General features: G+C 45.3%; 1 protein-coding gene across 3 annotated transcripts; it reads right to left on the bottom strand.

The window, feature by feature from the left end:
- Positions 1-1,299: 1,299 nt before the first annotated feature.
- Positions 1,300-11,221, bottom strand: ECHDC3 (enoyl-CoA hydratase domain containing 3). 3 transcript variants are annotated; one of them, XM_032687164.1, is made up of 7 exons: positions 11,169-11,221; positions 8,534-8,663; positions 7,821-7,900; positions 6,517-6,638; positions 4,307-4,404; positions 3,287-3,487; positions 1,300-1,798 (listed from the first exon to the last, which is right to left on the bottom strand). In XM_032687164.1, the coding sequence occupies exons 1-7, from the start codon at positions 11,204-11,206 to the stop codon at positions 1,469-1,471; spliced, it is 999 nt and encodes a 332-aa protein (XP_032543055.1). In that variant the 5' UTR covers positions 11,207-11,221; the 3' UTR covers positions 1,300-1,468. The 3 variants fall into 3 exon arrangements, with proteins under 3 accessions (XP_032543055.1, XP_032543056.1, XP_032543057.1); XM_032687165.1 differs by lacking the exons at positions 7,821-7,900; positions 8,534-8,663 and having other exon boundaries at positions 1,314-1,798; XM_032687166.1 differs by lacking the exons at positions 7,821-7,900; positions 8,534-8,663; positions 11,169-11,221 and adding an exon at positions 6,731-6,849 and having other exon boundaries at positions 1,314-1,798.
- Positions 11,222-14,851: the final 3,630 nt, after the last annotated feature.

The raw sequence follows: 14,851 nt of genomic DNA, 5'->3' as shown, positions 1-14,851 counted from the left end.
CTCAGCAAGTTTGCAGGTGATATGGAATTGAAGCAGTGACTGACACACTGAAGGGCCTGGCTTCAATCCCCAAAAACATAATCTAAGGAGAAATGTGAGTTTCTGCACCTGGGAAGAATAACCCCAGCACCAGTACAGGTGAGGAGAGGACTGGCAGAGCACAGTCCTGCTGGAACTGGGCTCACAGTGGATGAATGGCTGCAGCAGAGCCAGCAGTGCCCTCTCATCCCAGACCAGACAAAATGCACCCTGAGCAGGACTCACTGGCCAGCACATGGAGGGCATATTTTGTTCTTTGCTCAGCACTGGTGAGGCCATATTTAGACTACAGTCCAGTTTTGGCACAACCAGTAAAAAGGGATGTGGAGAAACTGGAACTGGTCCACTGCAGGGCTGCCAAGCTGGTTACCTAGAGAACCTGACCTACAAGGAGGGTGGAGGAAGCAGGGCTTGTTCAGTCTGGCACACAGGAGCATCAGTGTGGTGTAAGTGCAGCCTGTGACTGCTTGAAGACAGTTACACAGATAATGGAGTTGGAGTTTTCTCAACAATGTCAGATAATGTAACCAGGGGCAATGAACAAAAAAATTCTGCTTCAAGGCTCAGACTGGACATTAACAAAAAATATTTCACCAGGAGGGTTGCAGAGCACTGTAAGAGATTACCTGAATCCCTGTTGTAGGAGGTTGTCAAGGCCGTAAATCCACAGCTGAACTGCTCCAGTGCTGGTAAAAGCCCAGCTCTGAGAACAAAGATGGACTTGCCAACTAATACATCCAAGATTCTGTGATAAACTGAAGATGTACAGCCTGAAAATTACAGCTGGGTCAAGTCACTGCCAGGTGAGGATCTCTGCTGAAGCCCATGGGGTGGCTTTTGCCCCAAGCCATGCTCATCCTCCCTGGAGTCAACAGCAAAATTCTCTAGAGCTGGGAGAAGTGCTTGAACTGATAGTAGAAAATCAGAATTTGCTGTGGGATACATACAGTACATAAGCAGATATATCCATAAGGAGCAATGGATCACTGTTACAGGCTTCTGTCTGTAACACCCAAACAGTCCTGGAACCCAGTATGATATGTACTACCATCATCTCTGGAATGTGTCCAAGCCCTTTAATTCTCTATTAATAAATGGAAATTCTCATCCAGAACTATGGGGAGAAGTACTGAACAGGACGATCTGAGCTCTCTCTCAGTCCCTGTGACTCCCTAAGTAACCTGGGACATCTTAAACTGATTTTTGCAGCACAGAGTTCCTTCTAAAACCACAGATTAAATTCACTGCTGAGAAAACCCATTTTTTCTTTGATGTTTCTTAACATTTATTACATACTTAGAATAAATTTATTGTGTCTGGCATATGCAAGAAGACAAATTTAACTTTCAGTAAGAACAAAAATATAATTCCCAAAGGCAACTGCGTGAAGAATCATAAAGCACAGCTAAGGTTAGTTAAGAGACAGGACTCATTTCTTCTCTTCCTGAGAGTGTGTCCAGACTGGTCTGCGCTTCTGGATAAAGGCTTCGATCCCCTCCTGCCCATCCCTCAAAGTCAGATTGTCTACCATGACCTGAGTAGTCAGTTTGTAAGCAGTGTCCAGGTCCTGGGTTATCTGTCTGTAAAAGGTGGCTTTCCCCAGGGCCAGGACGGACTTGCTGCTTTCACAGATCTTGTGAGAGATTTTCATGGTCTCTTCTTCCAGCTTGTCTTCTGGTACCACCTTGCTGACGAGCCCGTGCATTAGTGCTTCGTGGGCAGAGAGAGGTTCACCCGTGAAAAGCATCTCCAGTGCCACCTGAACAAGGAAAAATTTTGTGTTAAGTCAATCCAATGGCCTTACTGCTTTGCTTTGTTTGGGGAATTTCAGCCTCCTCCTCCTCCAAGTACAAGTCACTCTTTTAACAAACATTAAGATTTAAATCTTCTGGCCTCTTAAACTGCCAAGGACACGTTAAGAGGGTTCAGCAAAGAGAAGGACTGAGTCTAAAGCTAGTCTCTTTAAACCTGCCCAGCTGTCCTAGGCTGACACCTCTGGCTTTCTCTTCAAAAGCCCATGATCTCTACTGACTGCTCCAGGAATTAAGAGACATGTGGGTCATCTACAATGTCAAATGACTGAACTTGGTATTTTAAGCTGGGCATATGTGCAGTTTTTGAAATCACCTGCCTTAGTTTTAAGTTTGGTTTGGATGGTTTTAAATATGCACTTCACATAGCCACAGCTACTTCAGTCTCCTGCTGCTTCCAGCATCTGGTACTCGAGGTTTCAAATTAAAAAATCCCTCAAATACTCAGCGACTGTCCAATGTTATATATCAATAAGGATTTTTTTCCATGACTCCTCATGCAAATACCTGAATCATAAGAGCTGATTATCCTCATTAGTATCTTTGAAGCAATGGCAACATTTCACTTGTTAAAAGGTAAAATTGGCAATCCTGGGAACTGCAGGGAATGCTCTTGCTACTTTGAAAAGTGGCACAGAGAAAAGTATACCCCACACATTTTAAAGAGGTAATCACCCCCCCAAGAAATGCTAATTCAGAAATAGTTACAACTGTACACTACAGCACACTTGGAAAAAACCCTATGCACTGTATTTGAACAGGATGGCCTTACAGATGGGAAATTTCAAGCTGAAGCTCTTATCCAGCAATGGGATTTGTGCTGCATCTCAGCAGAGCCCTGCTGGGCTTGGAGAGTCTGTCTGCATAAATCCAGTTGGATCAGAACTTAAAATTCCTGTTCTCAGTTACGGAAGCTTTACAGATCGTACCATTTTTTATGCAGTGAGAGATGTGTAGCCACAATCAGTAGGACATAAAACAGGAAGACAGTACAGGAGGGTTTCAGATGCTATTTAGAGCATCTTGATCTACAGCCAGGCAGATCATGCTGGCAGTGAAATGTCACTGCCTGGTGAGAATTGATACCTTGGTGGGATTGTTATCCTGAACTTGCAGGGGTTTCCTCCTCAGGGGAGAACATCATGGGCTAAAGCACAGAGCTGTCTGTTGGGAAGGAAAGGGATCACTGAGCTGTTGTGCTGCTGGGATGAGCTCGTGCTGGCTGGAATTGCATCAGTGGGAAACTGCTTTCCCTAAACTGAGTTCATCCCTTTATTATTTTTCCCACTCCAAAGAGTTATGGAGATGCCTTTTGCAATAGAGTATTTTGAATGTTGTACTGCAGGAAAATAAAGTTCAGGCAATGGAACTAAAACTCCTGACATGGGGACCTACTTCTTGCAAAATTACAAAGAATGTCTCGGAAGGCAGCCTACCTTTCTAGGAAGAGATCTGCCCAAGGCCACAGCTGGTGTGGAGCAAAACAGCCCAATGTTTACCCCAGGAGTAGCAAACTTGGATTTCTCACTTGCCACCGCGATGTCACAGCTTGCCACAAGCTGACAGCCTGCTGCTGTGGCCAAGCCATTTACTTTGGCAATCACTGGCACTGGAAGCTTCTGGATTAAAGTCATAACCTGCATGTACAAAGAAAGAGATCAGTATTGAAGACACAATCCTGTTTTGGAAGCCCTCAAAAGTACCTTTCTCTCTCTACTGACCAAAAAAAACCCCAGAACTGTTGGATCTTGGCTCCTTCAGCTGTAGCTGTCACACATGGCTTTTACAGCATTCCTGAAGTAGGGGTTTGGCAACGTGTACAGAGATCATTATTACTGCAGGAACTAGAACAAAGGGTTTCAAAGTACTTTCTGCTGTCACACTGAGCAGGATTAGGGATCAAATTCTAGCGCTGTCACAATCAAAGGGGGGTTTGCCATTCCCTCCAAAGGCTCCAGGATTCACTTTAATATCTCAGCCTCCAGGACTGTGTCTTTGTAACAAGAACCTTTATGTTCTGCTGATGGGGCAACCTGTGAGTCAGATCTTATTTAAACACTGTCTATTTGATGTTTAAGCTGGTCTTGAGTTTCCTGCTAGATGCTGGGAAAGAACATTGGATCACACGTGATTTGAAGGTGCTTATCCCCAGATTTCTAGGAATGACATTGCCCAACTACTCAGCTGCAAGGAACACTGGCTAAACTAAGGAACACACTGTGACTGTACCCATTGTTGGAGACATACATAGTGTCATTGCAGCCCTTTTATTTACATGTGGAGAAATCCAGGGAAAACATAAATTCACCATTAAAACAGCAGAGCAGCAAAAAGCAAGGAATCTGGAGCAAAAGCCTGTGCTTTAGCAAGTAAGTGAGCAATGCTGTCCCTCCTCACACCAATGCTTGCTCTTAAATACCAAACACAACCAGTGTCACTCAAAAAGGACTGCTTACCTCTGCACATAATTCAAACACTTGGGAATGATGCTTCACATCATCTTCAGTTGACAGTTCCTTTAAATCATGGCCGGAACAAAATACAGGTCCTTCAGCTGCAAAGAATTTCAGGAAAAGTCAGTCTGAATTAATCAAGAAACCAGGGGCAATGGCACATCAATGCCTCAGCTAAAGGGATGTCAGTGAGATGTCCATGGTCAAAAAGGAGTTTGGGGAGGGAGTTTTGCACAAGAGTTGGAAAATATTGTGTTCTGGGGTTTGTGACAACTTTACATTGCCACAATGTAACATTTAACCACAGTAACACCCATAAACACTTTTCAAGGCCTAGTTTTACTTCCATTCCAGTTAACTCAGTTATATATAAGGCTCTGAACCCAAGTTCTTGTAAGGATACTGTTCAAAACAGCTCCTTGGTACAACACAAACTGGTCAGCTGGAGCAAGGCTGGAGTGCTCTGCTCTCAGACTGATAAATACAGTTAGTTCCTATTTATTGTACCCAGAATTAATTATTAACGTTTGCTAAACAAGCATCAATATTTTTAGTGTCATGGTGTTCAGGGTCAGAGTGGGAAAAAAAAGAAACAAAAAAAGATTGTTCTACTAGAGGAGAACCAGAAGGATTGCTGGGGTGTCTTTACTGCTAAAACTGTCATCTAGAGATTCCCAAAAAGTATGTTCAGGGTTTGGGCAGCAAACCAGCAGGTTTTTGTGGAATTTGCTAAGATCAAAACACCCTTTACTGGTATGCAATCCTTACAACAGTTTTCCTTTGTCATGAGGATATGTGCTATGAGAATAAACCAATGTGGTGCTTTTTAATCCTTCAGGACTTCTCAGATATTTGCATGGATATGACATTTCCAGCTACAACTATGTAAGACCCAACCTGGATTTGTTTCTTAAGGATCAGAAATAAACACACAATTATTGTCAGTCAGCTCATGGGATCAGCAATATATATCTGGAAATTAATCCCATCTGCATTTATGCCTCATTGAAGAAGAATCCACTGCAAAGTCTCTATTAAAGACCCAAAGCATTCCCTGAGAAGTCTTTTATTTTCTTGAAATTTCTTCCTTTGCATGCCATTCAGCAAGGGAATTGGCAATCGACAGGAACATGCAATTCCTTTTTAAACTAGAACAAAAAACCCAAATGCAACTGGGCTCACCAACTGCCACAGCATTGTACTCCCAACCTGTAACTGCTGTTGGAAATGCTGAATATGTGCATTTAAACTCACCCTTGTGGAGTCAGCTCACTTCCACTTGTGTGTGTGCACTAACACAAAGTGTTTTCCCCTATATATAGGAAACAGCATCATCCTAAATTAATAACCAATTTCTCTGAGATGTTTGGAAGGGGGGGCAGAGGAAGGTTATCTTAAAATAGCAGAGGAAGAAAGATGGCATAAGAATGGCTCAAGTTCCATTACCTTCAAGAACTCTCCAGGTTAATACCTAAATGGAAGGAAACTCTAACAGGCTTTGAGAGAGACTGTTTTACACCCGTGGGTTATGAGTGACTGTGGTATTGACATTATGGTCTCTCCTTCCTCTGAGAGTTTTAAAAATAGTTCTGACAAACCAGTGGCAACAATTTGGCTGATCCTGGCTCTGAGGAGAACAGAACACTTGGTCTGCAGAACCCTTGTGAGCCCTGTTTACTCCAGTCTGTATCTGTCACCAAAGGCAACAAGTGTCATCCCAGCTCAGCCTGTTCCTGCTCAAAACCAGTATCTGGGAATGTCACTGCTTTACTTTGGTAACTATTAGAACTCTTGTTCTGTTTGGCTTTTGGTCCGTTTAAAGTATTCTTCAGACGTAGTTTTAAAACAAATTATTTCACCTGCTGATTGTTTTTGCAAAAGTAAGCAGCTCACCAACTGTAAGCACAATGCACAGCCCGACTGTGAAATATGGACATCCTGGGACGTGTTTCTGCTTAGACATGTTGGTTAAAACCAAAACCCTAACAAAACTCAAGCGAGTTGTTAATGCTGCGTTCGAGAACGAGGAATTAAGTACATGAGAGCGGGAAGTGGGAGGAGTACACAGGAATATAGGGGGAGGTCTGAGGGGTGCAGGAGACCACGGGGGTGGCAGGGACACAATACATTCCCGTCCCGTCTCCTGCAATTCCGAGGGAGGTTCGCGTTTAAATCCCGCTGGGCGCCCCATCCCCGCCCGTGCCCCGCGGTACCCGCGATGACGATGACGCGGAGCTCCCGGCTCTTCACGTCGTGCAGCAGGTCCTGCCTCAGGCACCGCAGCATGGGCAGGGACAGCGCGTTCCGCCGCCGCGGGTTGTTCAGGACGATGGTGCTGCAAAACCCGGGAGAGACACAGCGGGGTTACCGGGAGAGACACAGCGCCCGGGCCCCGCCGGCTCGGTGCCCCCCGCCGCCCCCGCTCACCGCACGCCCCCCGCCTGCCGCCGCACCGTCAGCGGCTCCGCCGGCGGCTCCCGCCCGGGCCCCGCGGCCGCGGCGCTGCCGAAGGCGGCCGTGAGGGGCCTCCGCAGGCGGCAGAGCCGCGCGGCCGCCATGGCTGAGGGAGGGCGCCGGGCGGGGCGGAGGGGGGCGGGCGGGGCTGCCGCGCTGTGGCACAGAGGCGGCCGGGTTGGAAAAGACCTCCGGGATCATCGAGTCCACCCCATGACCGAGCACCGTCATGTGAATTAGAGCAGGGCACCGAGTCTTTCCTTAAACGCCAGGCCGCGTCCAGTGTTTCCTTAAATACCTCCAGGGACGGTGACTCCACCACCTCCCCCGGACAGCCCATTCCAATGCCTAATCACCCTTCCCGTGAAGAAGTTCCTCCTGATGTACAACCTAAACCTCCCCGGTCCTCTTGTTGTGTTGCTGGTTGTCTGGGAGAAGAGACCGACCCCCACCCTCCCTTCAGGGAGTTGTAGAGAGCGATGAGGCGACAGAATCACAGAATTCACAGAATCACAGCGTTTTTAGGGTTGGAAGGGACCTCTGGAGATCATCCAGTCCAACCCCCCTGCCAAGGCAGGGTCACCTGGGGCAGCTGACACAGGAACACGCCCGGGTGGGTTTGGAATGTCTCCAGAGAGGGAGATTCCACAACCTCCCTGGGCAGCCTGTTCCAGTGCTCTGCCACCCTCCATGGAAAGAAGTTCTTCCTGATGTTGAGGTGGAACTCCTTGTGTTTTAGTTTATGGCCGAGCCTCCTCTTATTAAGGGTAAACACCCCCAGATCCCTCAGCTGCTCCTCTTCAGACTTGTGCTCCAGACCCTTCCCCAGCTCCGTTCCCTTCTCCAGACACGCTCCAGCACCTCAATGTCCTTCTTGTCGTGAGGGGCTGAAAACTGAACACAGGATTCAACATGTGGCCTCACCAGTGCCAAGTACAGGGGGATGCTCTGCTTCTTGTGAAAGATCGCTTTGAGGCCAAGAGTAGCTGGTATGGGATGAAATTCAGTTCTGTGGGGCTTGGGGTCATATACTTAGGAATTAATAAGATTGTAGTTTACTCACTGGGAGCTCATCATCATAGTCGTGGTCATGGAATAGACCTTGTGTGTTCTAATTGATTCCACAGAGTCAGTCTGTGGTCCCTATGATGCATCCAAGAAGCAGAAGAAGAAAAAAAGGCAAATTTGATTTTAAGAGGTGATTTGGTCATTTTAAACTTCAAATGTGATTTTAAATTTCAAAGTATTTTAGGGATATATATTCACAGCTTAATTATTGCTTATGCTTCTGGTCACCCACATTCCAGAAGCCAGGCTAAAAGAGGGACAGAGAGAATAGAAGCAGCACAGAACAGAGACTTTGTTATGAGGTATGAGGGGAGTGTTGTTCCTTGAGCCCAGCAAGACAAATACGAAAGGATTTATGGCTGCTGTCTTGAGGAGAAGCATTTTGCATCTGAGAAGACAAATAGGAAGCTCAGGAGGCTTCTAAAAGGGGTTATATGATGTCCCTGCCTGGGTTACCAGAGGATTGGATCTGGGGAAGTGGGTCCCTCTCCACTGGTGTTTCTGCTGAAACCCAAAGCTCTCCTTTGCCAACTGCTGGCACGATGCATAGTAAGTCTTTCTAGTTTGAGAAACACACGACTCTCTGCAGACCCCAATTACTCAAAACAGTTCTTCCAGAAAATGTCACTTTGCAATATAACCTCTCACATTTCTTTCATTCTTCTGTTCTCTGTTCAGTCCCGAGAGCAATGACCCTCCCTGTCACACCTGGCTCAGGCAGCCTCCTGGGAAGGGAGCAGCTGTGCTGGTGAAGCAGCTGGTGAACAACCTCATCTGCCAGGAGAGATGCTGACAGGCCCAAACACCAAGCAGCCTTGTTCCAGGAGTTACAGGTACCCTAAAATGAAATAGATATATGTCCAGCATATGTTCCTTTTAAATATAGATCTGTGCTCCTGCTTCCTGATCTCCCTATTCTTGTGAGTTCTTGCCAAGTGCTTGTAGGTTCCCAGATGTGTCTCCAGTTTTCATCAGTGTCTGTTGAACCCCTGCAGTTTTTCTGACTCTAGTGGCAATTGAGGCTTCTCAGTTCTGAGCATGAGCCTCATAAAAGAACCACTTGAATTTTGTGTTTAATAATATATTAACTTATACAAACAGTAGCTTAATGTGGGGATGCACTTTCTGCTTACTGATTTTATATTGTCTAACACAAGCCCTCGGATCACTGGGCTTTGTGGCTCTAATGTGAGAGCAACAGTAGGTTTGTGTACCTGTTTCAGTGTTGAAGGACACTGACAGGCTTGAGAGCTAATTCTGCTCTGGCCTTTCCCCACTTGCCCATCTTTGTTTTCTCATGGTTGTTCGTGCCTCATGGTCAGTTACTGAAAAGTTTTTCCAAAATTTGCTTTTAATATGTGATAGGAATCTGTAGCCAAAAAAAAAAAAGAAAATCCATTTAGAAGCAAATGAGATCATCTTAAATAGATCCCAGCAGTGTTCAAATTCCCTGCTTGGTGTGGCAAAGGCCATCACATGGAGAACACTCAGGGAAGAGTTCCCAATCCCCTGGAACTCCAACCAGTGATCTCTTTCAAGCTTGTGAATACAACCTTATTTTTTTTTCTTCCAGTGCCTTCTCTTTCTCCATCTGCTTGTCCTTTTTCTGTCCATCTCCAAGGAAAGGAATTTTTTTGGTCTTCTCCAAAAAGCTTATTTTTATATAGTGTTTCCAGCTCCCTGGAAATTCTGTTCTTTTTCACTTTGACTGACAACCTCATGTTTCCTTTCACACCCGCCCCCATTACAGGCTGTTTTTTGGCTGCAGCTTCCCCAACGCATTTAGCAGACCTGCTGCTGCCTTCTCTGAGAAAGTACTGAAAAAAAAACTTTTCCAATTTCAGGCAGATTTCCTTTTTATAGCATTTGCCAGCAGCATTGTGGTTATGGCTGAGCTCACAGCTCCAACTGGAGACAATTAGGAGCCAGGATTGCAAGTACCAGACAGGGCTTTTCTAACCTTTAGCTGTATTGATCCTTCATATAAAATAAAAAGGGAGATGAGGAGGGATATGATCCTTACAGAAACTTTGAGGGTATCACACTGTGCAGGAAAGGATGTTTTGAGATTCAAATGTGCTCAGCTGCTGGGATCTCCATTATAATGTTGCTGAATAGCCTGCATGGACAATAAAGATACAGGATCCCTTTCTTTGTGAAGCACAGGTATTTAATTGGGTTTTTATTTCCTTGGCTTTCAATGATCCCAGAAGGGACGTGCATCTTGCAGGAGCACCTGCTGTTATAAATAGCAGCTCATCCCAGGGCAAAGGGAACTTGTTGGGATGTGGCTGAAATGTAAACCATGTCCACATGCACATATGTGAATGGGTAAATATATCCATAAAGACACTTCTAGCTATCAATTGCAGTGCTATGATGAAAAACTGGGACTATTCTAAGGAACATGGGCAGACACATCCCTAGCTGAATTTCATGCAAATTATTTCTCATGAAACATTGGCATTCCCAGAGGATCTTGTGACCTGCTTTTCAACACTGCTGAAGGCATTCAAATCCCACTGGGAGCCAGAGGGGTTCAGCACCTTTAGAACTTAAGTGCTGCTTAATTCTGGTCAGGTGTGTAGTAGTTCCAGGATAACAGGGAGAGCAGGGCCCTGTTCTTGCACCCAAGCCAAGGAAAATAATTTATTTTCCTGCTTTGTGAATTCTGCTAGCAAAGAGATAGACAAGTGCATCATGGTCTCTCTGATGTGGAACCCTCCAGCACTGACTAAAGAAAAGGTGAAAAAAGATTTTACATTTTTGCTCCTATTTAGCCAGAATTCTGAGCTGAGTCCCAGCACCACATGATGAGTGCTGTCCATGTAACATTTTTTACTGTGTCCTGAGACAATTTATGTTTTCTGTATTCGTGTTGGGATAGAAATAGCACAGAAACTTCAGGAAAATACCCACTTGGGCTGGCATTTTCTAAGAGCATGAAGCTAAGGGCACTTTATTTTGTCTACACCTGGAATTCACAAGACATTGCTACCAAACCTCCTTTGGGTTCTAGCCTTGTTTTTTTCTCCTTTGAAGAGATATTATTATACTTTAGTTAGAGAAAGATTAAGTAATAAATCAGCCTTCTCTTTAGAAAGGCTTTAATTACTAAAAGTAGTAATTAAAAACCAGTTATAGGATTAAAGTCTGGGAGACTATCAGAGAAGTTTAGTGTGTACTCTATGAAAAAGTAATTTTTTTAGAAAGAAATTATTGATTATTCTGATAAAATAAAGGATTTGAATTCAGTTTTAACTCCATGACTGCTACTGAGAATTTTTAGTAACCTGTGAACCAGGCTAAACACCTGCCAGTCAGGCTCAGATGAGGTCCTTACCTGGCAGTACTGCTGCCTCCTGCCACTACATTTTGCATTCCTTCGGCAAACGGTCCAGTGTCCTGTTTGCTTTCGACATTAGACATAAAGCCCCAGTGTCAATTCTGCTGCAAATCTTCGCAGATGCTGCTCCTCTGTCACTGTGTGGCAGCACTGCTCCGTGGAATGGACGCTACTTATTTTCCCTTCAGCCTGCGAACCAGGTGAACAACCCTTTTGTCACTACACCCATCCCTGTTCCTCTTTATTTGCTGTTTTTCTCTTATCCTCCCCGCACTCATCTTTTATCCTTCACTGTCCTCACTTTTAAAGCAATTTATATTTCCCTGGCGTTATCTTTAGATTTTTTTGTATGTGCCTTCCAATTGTGAGATTCTTAAGATGCGAACAATGATCAAAATTACAAACTATATGTGAGGCTATAACAGGCATGGAAAAAAGGTGACATTCATTCCTGCCCTCACAGCATCTAACCTTAGGTTCCCAATTTAGATAGTTAATCCTGCAAGGCTCCCTACACGATCAATAGGGACGTGCTCTCCCCCGCAGGGCTGGTCAGAGTGTCTAAATTAGCTGCCTGCTCCCGGTGCCTCTCCAGGCTGCTTCCTGCTCTCCTGCTCTCTATTGATTGCACCGGAGTCGGGGTTTAACCCCCGCTGGCAACTCAGCCCCGCGCAGCTGCTCCTGCTCCCTCCCTCCGAGAGGACTGGGGGGAGGGTCGGAGGGGTAAAAGTGAGGAAACTTGTGTGTTAGATACAGACAGTTCATGGGTAGAGCAAAAAACGCAGAAGGAAAAATCAAACACGGAATTCATTCCTTGGCAGGCAGGTGTCCAGCCACCCTCAGGAAAGCAGGGCTCCAACGCTTGTAATGGTGGCTTGGGAAGACAAACACCATCACTGAACATTCCCCCCTTCCTTCTTCTCCCAGATTTATGTGCCAACCATGATGTCATAAGGTCTGGGATATCCCTTGGGTCAGTTGGGCTCAGCTGTCCCATCTGTGTCCCCTCCCAGCTCCCTGTGCACCCCCAGCCTCCTCGCTGGTGGGGCGAGGAGCAGTAAAGGCCTTGACTGTGTGTAAGCTCTGTCCAGCAATAATGAAAACATCCCTGTGTTATCAACACTGATTCCAGCACAAATCCAAAACACAGCCCCATAGAGGCCACTGCGAAGAAAACTAACTCCTGTCCCAGCCAAAATCAGCACAGCTGGGAGCCGAGGCAAACGGGTCAGATACCTCTTGCAGGTGATGTGAGCATTCCCCTCAGCCACAATGTACATTCTGTACGTTATATTTGTGCAGAAAGGTACAAACACTGATCTCAGCCCAGGGACTTCACTGGAAGGACAGAGGGCCAGAATCCTCCCAGCCTGACAATCCTCCAAGTGTATCTCAGGATTCACTTCCAGGTGTCAGTGTCTCTCTGCTGTGGTTACAGACAAAAACATTGCTGTGAACGAAGAGGTAAATTGTAGCTGCTGTTTAGGGCTAAGAGCAAAAATTTGGTGTAAGTTGTCTATACTTGTGAACAGCCATCATGGCCTGGCTTTGCTCCCAGCCCGTTCTGCAAATGACAATTCTCACTCTCTACCCACCTTGTCCTTCCCTCTGTAAGTAACTTCTTTTCTGTAGCAAAATATGTTGAATTTTCTGGACTCTTCCCGTTCACCTGTTTCCTGCCCTTTGGCCAATTTTCAGCTAGTTTCATTTTCTTTCAATCCTTTTCATCTCATAACAACCATCATATTAAAACTGGGGAAAATATTTATTTTTCAATGAAATTGGACTTTTATCCTATAAGAATACTGCATGAGAAGGACAGAACCCTAATAGTTAATAGTTCCTTAGCGGCACCATCACCATCAGAAGGCCCACAGGGATAACACAGACAACATCCACCTCGGGTAGAAAGGTTTACAAAGTCCCAGAAAAAATTAGTTCAGTCAGGAGCTGAAGCCTGGCATGTCCATGCAGACTGGGACAAGAGGAGGAGGAGGAGGCTTTCATGTGTCCTCAGGTGAAACATTTCTTGGAAGGGGCTTGACCCAGAATGCCGCTCATTAATGGGTTGGCAGTGACTTATCTATCTCAATATTTTACTTTATCTCACCTTACATCTTATCTCCCCTGTGCTGTGACAGATGTGGCAGCCATGAGGCAGGACCAGGAGTCACCAGGGAAGCTGCCAAGTGCTCATGTGTATTTTCTTTATGGTAGGAAATGGCAGGCAGCAGTTTGGGCTCAGGGTGTGCAGCTGGCCCTGATACTCTTCCAGTGCCCTTTTATCTTATCAAGGCCACCCATGTTAAATTCACAGTGTGCTGGCACTAAGGAAGGGGCGATGGCCTGATCCAACACAGCTGTCCCATATTGTGGAGAAACATCCTGTCACTCTCTGTGTCAAAGTGCTTGTGGTTCCTGTTTCCAGGCAGAGGAAACATTAATACACAACAAGGAAAGAAAATTGTTCTGTATTTAGGGAATGCTAACCCACACATTAAAAGGGGCATTTTTATAATAAAGAATTATTTTACTTCTGAAGGAAAAAAGAAGCTTCGGCAAATTATGTCTGCCAGTCCCCCAGATCTGTCAAGGAGATTGGAAGAGATGTTAAAGGTTGCAGGAAAAATTATTGCTGAGGAGAAAAAAAGACAGAAACAAATGCTTACCCTGAGGGAAAGGCTGCAGCAGAAGCTCAGGGATCATCTCTCTTGTGTGACCTGCTGACCGATCCATCAGCACGTGTGTGTCCATCGATCCTCATCTCCTGGAGCCAGACCCAGCCCTGCCTTTCGCTCAGAGAGGAGTTATGGGGGGGTGGAAGGAAGCTGAGACACAGGGTGTTTGTGTATGTGCCAAACAGACACACTGAGAGAGAGGGATTACATATAAGGGGAACTTCGGGTTACTGTGACAGTGCATGGCAGAATTCAAATTAGCAGTAAACAGTCTTTGCTAGTTCTGTAATTGGAGAAAGAACCCGTGTTGCTACACCCCTAACACAACACGTGTCACCAACCCTCTCACTCCCCCACCTTCCTCCCGTTCCTCCCCACCATTCACAGAGCACACGTGCTGTGGTGTGGGGAGGTTGGGGTTTTGCAGGTCGAACACAACACTTGAGTGCCCAGCAAAGTCTGTGGCTCTTCTCTTATTCGAGGTGGTAATTTGGGTCTCCAGTTTGTATCCAGCCATCACTGTTCTTAGGAGAGGTGGATTCTGAAGATGACTGAGAACCCCAACCTGCTGTCAAATGGAGCAGGAGAGGAACAGTCTGATCACATTTCCACAGGAAACCAGGCTAAAATAACCCTCACGATCATGTTAAACTCCTACATTTAAAATTACACTGCTGTTTTTATGAATAGCCTCCTGCACAAAAACAACTACAGTAACCTAGAGATTTTCATCATTATTCATCTGTTTTATTGAGAGCTGAACCAATTAGTACTGCAAAAATTCATAACATGGCAATGGACTTACAAATTACCAGTGAATATTTTAATGAACTAATCCCATTAGTGAATTTTTAGACTTCCATTTATTTTAAACAGCCAACTGACTAGTTTATCTTTGTTTTTATTTTCACTTTTTCACACCACTTGTGATAGAAACTTTTGCTTGGGTTTCACAAGGCAGCAGAAGAGAAATGTGCAAGCCAATTTCCACCTCCCTTGTCA

This window comes from Chiroxiphia lanceolata, chromosome 5 (genome assembly GCF_009829145.1).
Source record: "Chiroxiphia lanceolata isolate bChiLan1 chromosome 5, bChiLan1.pri, whole genome shotgun sequence".
Taxonomy (NCBI): domain Eukaryota; kingdom Metazoa; phylum Chordata; class Aves; order Passeriformes; family Pipridae; genus Chiroxiphia; species Chiroxiphia lanceolata.
This window is presented reverse-complemented; position numbering and strand designations above follow the sequence as displayed.

What these genes read in the sequence shown, in the direction of transcription:
- ECHDC3 (XM_032687164.1), bottom strand. Translation starts at nt 11,206, where the DNA reads ATGCAAAATGTAGTGGCAGGAGGCAGCAGTACTGCCAG. An exon ending in CAGGAGGCTGCCTGAGCCAG is followed by an intron (nt 7,901 to 8,533) that starts GTGTGACAGGGA and finishes GATGCATCATAG; the next exon opens with GGACCACAGACTGACTCTGT. An exon ending in GCAGATCTCTTCCTAGAAAG is followed by an intron (nt 1,799 to 3,286) that starts GTAGGCTGCCTT and finishes TTCCTTGTTCAG; the next exon opens with GTGGCACTGGAGATGCTTTT.